The sequence below is a fragment of the Salmo salar genome, unplaced genomic scaffold (genome assembly GCF_965601325.2).
Source record: "Salmo salar unplaced genomic scaffold, fSalSal1 ptg001067l, whole genome shotgun sequence".
NCBI classification, from domain to species: Eukaryota; Metazoa; Chordata; class Actinopteri; order Salmoniformes; family Salmonidae; genus Salmo; species Salmo salar.
Genome location: NW_027675609.1, coordinates 147501 through 153695, shown reverse-complemented (window position 1 = coordinate 153695; position 6195 = coordinate 147501). Strand labels below are relative to the sequence as shown.

At 41.6% G+C, this 6195-nt stretch overlaps 1 protein-coding gene across 1 annotated transcript in view; it reads left to right on the top strand.

The window, feature by feature from the left end:
• The first annotated feature begins 884 nt into the window (after positions 1 to 884).
• Positions 885 to 6195, top strand: part of LOC145877395 (tripartite motif-containing protein 16) — a 9844-nt gene continuing 4533 nt past the window's right edge. The window contains exons 1-2 of the mRNA XM_082972732.1: positions 885 to 1578; positions 2011 to 2106. Coding sequence (XP_082828858.1) covers positions 982 to 1578; positions 2011 to 2106 — 693 coding nt within the window. The 5' untranslated portion in view covers positions 885 to 981. The remainder of the gene's footprint in view (positions 1579 to 2010; positions 2107 to 6195) is intronic.

The window sequence follows — 6195 nt, the reverse complement described above, 5'->3', positions numbered from 1 at the left end:
TGTTAGATATTACTGCACTGTTGGAGCCAGGAACACAAGCATTGTTAGATATTACTGCACTGTTGGAGCTGGGAACACAAGCATTGTTAGATATTACTGCACTGTTGGAGCTGGGAACACAAGCATTGTTAGATATTACTGCACTGTTGGAGCCGGGAACACAAGCATTGTTAGATATTACTGCACTGTTGGAGCTGGGAACACAAGCATTGTTAGATATTACTGCACTGTTGGAGCTGGGAACACAAGCATTGTTAGATATTACTGCACTGTTGGAGCTGGGAACACAAGCATTGTTAGATATTACTGCACTGTTGGAACCAGGAACACAAGCATTGTTAGATATTACTGCACTGTTGGAGCTGGGAACACAAGCATTGTTAGATATTACTGCACTGTTGGAGCCGGGAACACAAGCATTGTTAGATATTACTGCACTGTTGGAACCAGGAACACAAGCATTTCACTTCACCCACAATAACATCTGATAAATATGTGTATGAAACCAATAAAATAAAATGTGATTGTATTGTTGAAAGTGTTAGATAATTCTCAATCCGTGTTGTGTCTTGTCTAAGAACAGCCCTTAGCCGCGGTACTGTATAATAACCATATATCACACCTCCTCAGGACTTATTGATTTATAAGGCATTATAAAGGTCATTAAAATAATGATACATACGTACTTCATAGAAAACTGTTACCCTTCATATATTCTAACAACTCACATTTTAAGATTCATTATGTCATGTGTTCCATGTTAAAGGCTCTAACATTGGAACAAAACTATTTGTCTCCCTCTTGATGTTGCATGCAGTTCCTCTCTCTCTTCCTCCCTCCCTCTAACCCCTCCCTCCCTCTAACCCCACCCCTCTGGCAGAACCAGGAAGTCCATCCCCCTTCACAAACTCTCTTCTGAGGAAACGAAACTGATCTGAGTCTCTGTCTCGTCTGTCTGTGTGAGAGTGAACAACCGTCCAAATGGCTCAACAGGGAGTTCTGCTGGACCAGGACCAGTTCTGTTGTTCTGTCTGTCTGGATCTACTGAAGGAACCAGTCGCCATCCCCTGTGGACACAGTTACTGTAGGAGCTGTATTGAGGGCTGCTGGGATCAGGATGTTCTGAAAGGGGTCTATAGCTGTCCTCAGTGCAGACAGACCTTCACTCCAAGGCCTAATCTGAGGAAAAATAACATGTTGGCTGAGCTGGTGGAGAAACTGAAGAAGACAGGACTCCAGGCTGCTCCCCCTCCTGCTCTGTGCTATGCTGGACCTGGAGATGTGGCGTGTGATGTCTGCACTGGGACCAGAAAGCAGAAAGCCCTCATGTCCTGTCTGGCGTGTCTGGCCTCTTACTGTGAGACTCACCTCCAACCTCACTACGAATCTCCAGCTTTCAAGAAGCACAAGATGGTCAAAGCCACCGCACAACTACAGGAGAAGATCTGCTCTCATCATGACAAACTGCTGGAGGTTTACTGTCGTCCCGATCAGCAGTGTATCTGTCTGCTGTGTGTGATGGATGAACATAAAGGCCATGATACAGTGTCAGCTGCAGCAGAGAGGACTGAGAAACAGGTAAGACCAGAACAACTTGTTGGTGACTGTCTGATAAACAAAGAATTAAAGATACAGTAGGAACTAAGGCTGTTTGAATATGAGATCATTGAAATGAAATAGATCCTCAGCAGAACAAATATGAACACAAACCTTGAGTATATAGATATGTCAACCCAGATTCTCCAGATGTATCACCATTTTATAATGTCAAACACTATTATCATTCTGAATGCCCTTTTATGAGTCCAAAGTTCAGTCTCAACCTGTTGATACATGTAGTCCTACCATAAAAACTATAATCATTCACATAGCAACAAATAAATATCATTTAGTAAATGGACCATCCATTTTTTAGACCTTCCTCTCTATGGGCCCTATGTCACATTACTATACTATTGATCTACTGGACTAATAAAGCTTGATAGCTCATTGAAGAGTGATTCTCCACAGAGGCAGCTGGGGATGAGTCAGCAGAAGGTCCAGCAGAGATTCCAGGAGAGAGAGAAGGAGCTGAAGGAGCTCCAACAGGCTGTGGAGTCTCTCAAGGTGAGTATTGTTGACCAGAGGAGACACACCATTTCACCTGTCTCCTCCAGTCAGAGAGAGAGAGAGAGAGAGAGGAAGAGGGGCCCCTATCCAATCCCACTGACCCCACTGTTGGGAACAGGTTGTCACTGCTGAGGCAGTGAAGAAAGTAGAGGAGGATGGGTCAAGGCTGAGGGATCCTGAGAGGATCCCTGTGAGTAGTAGATCTGTGACAGCACAGAGGGATGGGCCAACCAGTGATATATGCTTCAGTAAGGTTGGCTTCTTAGTGTTCATAGCAAATGGTTATCAACTGTACCGCAGAAATGGAATGTAAATCACAGAAAAAAATATGTTTTGGTGGCAGCTGCAGAGAAGTATTTGGTCATACTAGATTTGACTTCAGAAGAGTTCCAGGGTGTGTTGAGTGGTGGTGTCCCGTCCTCCCAGGCCGTTGGCCTGGTTACAGGAGCAGATAGGGTCAAAGTAGTGGAATGGGGTAGTGGGTTTTAATGAGTGTAGGGTTAGTTGGCCTGGTGCAGGAGCAGATAGGGTCAAAGTAGTGGAATGGGGGTAGTGGGTTTTAATGAGTGTAGGGTTAGTTGGCCTGGTGCAGGAGCAGATGGGGTCAAAGTAGTGGAATGGGGTAGTGGGTTTTAATGAGTGTAGGGTTAGTTGGCCTGGTGTTGTCATTAGCTTATTGGGTTGAAAGGCTGTGAGGTTGAGCATCCCACTGCTACTGTTCTAGATGACTGTTGGGAATATACTAGTAGACAAGGCAGTGGTTTTGGTTGGACAGTTGGAAAGCTTGCTGATGAGAGTAGTTTCAGGGAGTTGGAGGTTGGCCCTTTCTGTGGTGATAGGGGATGTTCCTCCATGGTTACTCCCAGATCCTGTTGTTGATCTAACCTTGGTAGACAAAAGGAAAGATTGGGTCAGAAGTCAGTGATAAAGGGAAACTGGTTGACAATTACATTGGTAGAAGTTGTTATGCTTTTTTACCTCTTTTCACAGATGGATCCAAGGGCCCAGATAGTGGGCCCACAGGAGCAGGTGTTTACCTTCCTGAATGTGATGTGCAGATATGTAGAAGACTAACAGATGAACTGTCAGTGTAGTCAGTTGAACTGTTGGTGATAATAGTTGTCCTCCAGTGGGTGGAGGACGTACAACCTGTTAGAGTTATAGTATCCTCAGATTCTCTGTCTGTATTGAATAGTTTATCATCTGGTAAATCTATTAGGAGTGACCTACTATTGGAGGTGTTAATGTTATTATGGAGAATTGAGAGAATGGGTCTAGTAGTGAGATTCTGCTGGGTCCCAGCACATTCAGGTGTGGAATGGAATGAAATTGTAGACTAGTTAGCTAACATAACTTTAAAACAAGATATAATATATATTAATGTTCCACTGGGTAGAGGTGAGGACAAATGTGAGATCAGAGACATTTTGATAGATGTGTGGGAGAAGAGATGGGACTCTGAGCACAAGGGACGGCATTTATATGCCCTCCAAAGAAAGGTTGGTGGACCAAGGTTCAAAGGTCAGATTAGGAAGGAAGAGGTGGTGTTTCCTCGATTGTGTTTAGGACATTGTACATTGAACTGGTCGTTCCATCTGGTTGGCAGCATGTGAATGGTTTGTGTCTGGAGGGTATTGTCAATGAAACGTTGGAGCATGTGTTGTTATATTGTTGTATGGATGTTGAAGAGAGGGAAAGATTGAAGTGTAGGGTCATTGAGGTTGGATGGGGGGTTGGATGGGGGTTTGGAAGGGATTTGGGGGATGGGGGAGGGTCTATTAGAAGTTAGTAGGGATCTTTTTTATTTTCTCAGAAGTACTGAGTTAGGTAGGAGGATTTAGAAATGTTGTAAACCGTGATTGAACACACTCCAGCACAGTAGGAGGCGCCACGCTCCTTTAACGTTGGTTTGAGGACCGCCATTATACCATAGAGTAGTGGTGTCTAATCTGCCTCCGTTTATTACCACCGAACAGATCCGTAAAGAGTTGGTTCGTTTTGCTAAATGTGGAAGTGTTTTTCTGAACGAAATTCAAGGTTAACCTCTTGGGGCTAGGTGGGACGCTAGCGTGCCACCCGTGGTGCACTCCATCAACAGCAGGTGCATTTCAAGAGCGGCAAATTTGAATCCAAATAAATGTCAAAATTCAAATTTTTCAAAAATACAACTATTTTACACCATTTGAAAGATAAACATCTCCTTAATCTAACCACGTTTTACGATTTCAAAAAGGTTTTACGGCGAAAGCATAAATTTAGAGTATGTTAGGACAGTACATTTACAAGAGTTGTGTGTAATGTTTTGTCAAGTCAAAGACAGGGTCACCAAAACCATAAAACCAGCTAAAATGATGCACTAACCTTTTACAATCTCCATCAGATGACACTCCTAGGACATTATGTTAGACAATGCATGCATTTTTAGTTCTATCAAGTTCATATTTATATCCAAAAACAGCGTTTTACTATGGCATTGATGTTGAGGAAATCGTTTCCCTCCAATAACCGGCAGTCAAGTCAGCGTAACAAATTAAATAATTAAAATTAGAAAACATTGGTAAAATATTATATTGTCATTTAAAGAATTATAGATTTACATCTCTTGAACGCAATCAACTTGCCAGATTTAAAAATAACCTTACTGGGAAATCACACTTTGCAATAATCTGAGCACTGCGCCCAGAAAAATACGCGTTGCGATACAGACTAGACGTCATGTTGGGGAGATCTAAAATCGAAAATACTATGTAAATAATCCATTACCTTTGATTCTCTTCATCAGATGTCACTTCCAGGTATCACAGGTCCATAACGAATGTAGTTTTGTTCAAAAAAGCTCATCATTTATGTCCAAAAATCTCCGTCTCGTTAGCACATGATGTAAGCCAGCCGGACTTCTCGTCATGAACGAGGGGAAAAAATATATTTCCGTTCGTTCAAACATGTCAAACGTTGTATAGCATAAATCATTAGGGCCTTTTTTAACCAGAACATGAATAATATTCAAGGTCGACGAATGCATACTCTTTTATAACGTATTGGAACGAGGGTACCCAACATGAACTCGCGCGCCAGGTGTCTAATGGGACATCATCGTTCCATGGCTCTTGTTCGGTCAGATCTCCCTCCAGAAGACTCAAAACACTTTGTAAAGGCTGGTGACATCTAGTGGAAGCAATAGGAAGTGCCAAAATATTCCTAAACCCCTGTGTTTTTCAATGGGATAGGTTTAAAGTCAATACAACACATCAGGTATCCACTTCCTGTCAGAAAATGTCTCAGGGTTTTGCCTGCCAAATGAGTTCTGTTATACTCACAGACACCATTCAAACAGTTTTGGAAACTTTAGAGTGTTTTCTATCCATATATAATAAGTATATGCATATTCTAGTTACTGGGTAGGATTAGTAACCAGATTAAATCGGGTACATTTTTTTTATCCAGACGTGCAAATGCTGCCCCCTAGACCCAACAGGTTAAACAGGGGAGGGGTGGTACACAGGGTTTGTTAGCACAGAGGAGCCCAGTGATATAATATTATATATATATATAATATTACTATATGTCCCAGCTGTTTGCTGTCGTTTTGAAGTAATTCTCTTCCAGCCCGCGTTAACCTTGTAGGTTTACCTCAGGTAACTTATTATTAACTATCCTTGTAGGTTTACCTCAGGTAACTTATTATTAACTAAACTTGTAGGTTTACCTCAGGTAACTTATTATTAACTATCCTTGTAGGTTTACCTCAGGTAACTTATTATTAACTAAACTTGTAGGTTTACCTCAGGTAACTTATTATTAACTATCCTTGTAGGTTTACCTCAGGTAACTTATTATTAACTATCCTTGCAGGTTTACCTCAGGTAACTTATTATTAACTATCCTTGTAGGTTTACCTCAGGTAACTTATTATTAACTATCCTTGTAGGTTTACCTCAGGTAACTTATTATTAACTATCCTTGTAGGTTTACCTCAGGTAACTTATTATTAACTATCCTTGTAGGTTTACCTCAGGTAACTTTTATTAACTATCCTTGTAGGTTTACCTCAGGTAACTTATTATTAACCATCTTTGTAGGTTTACC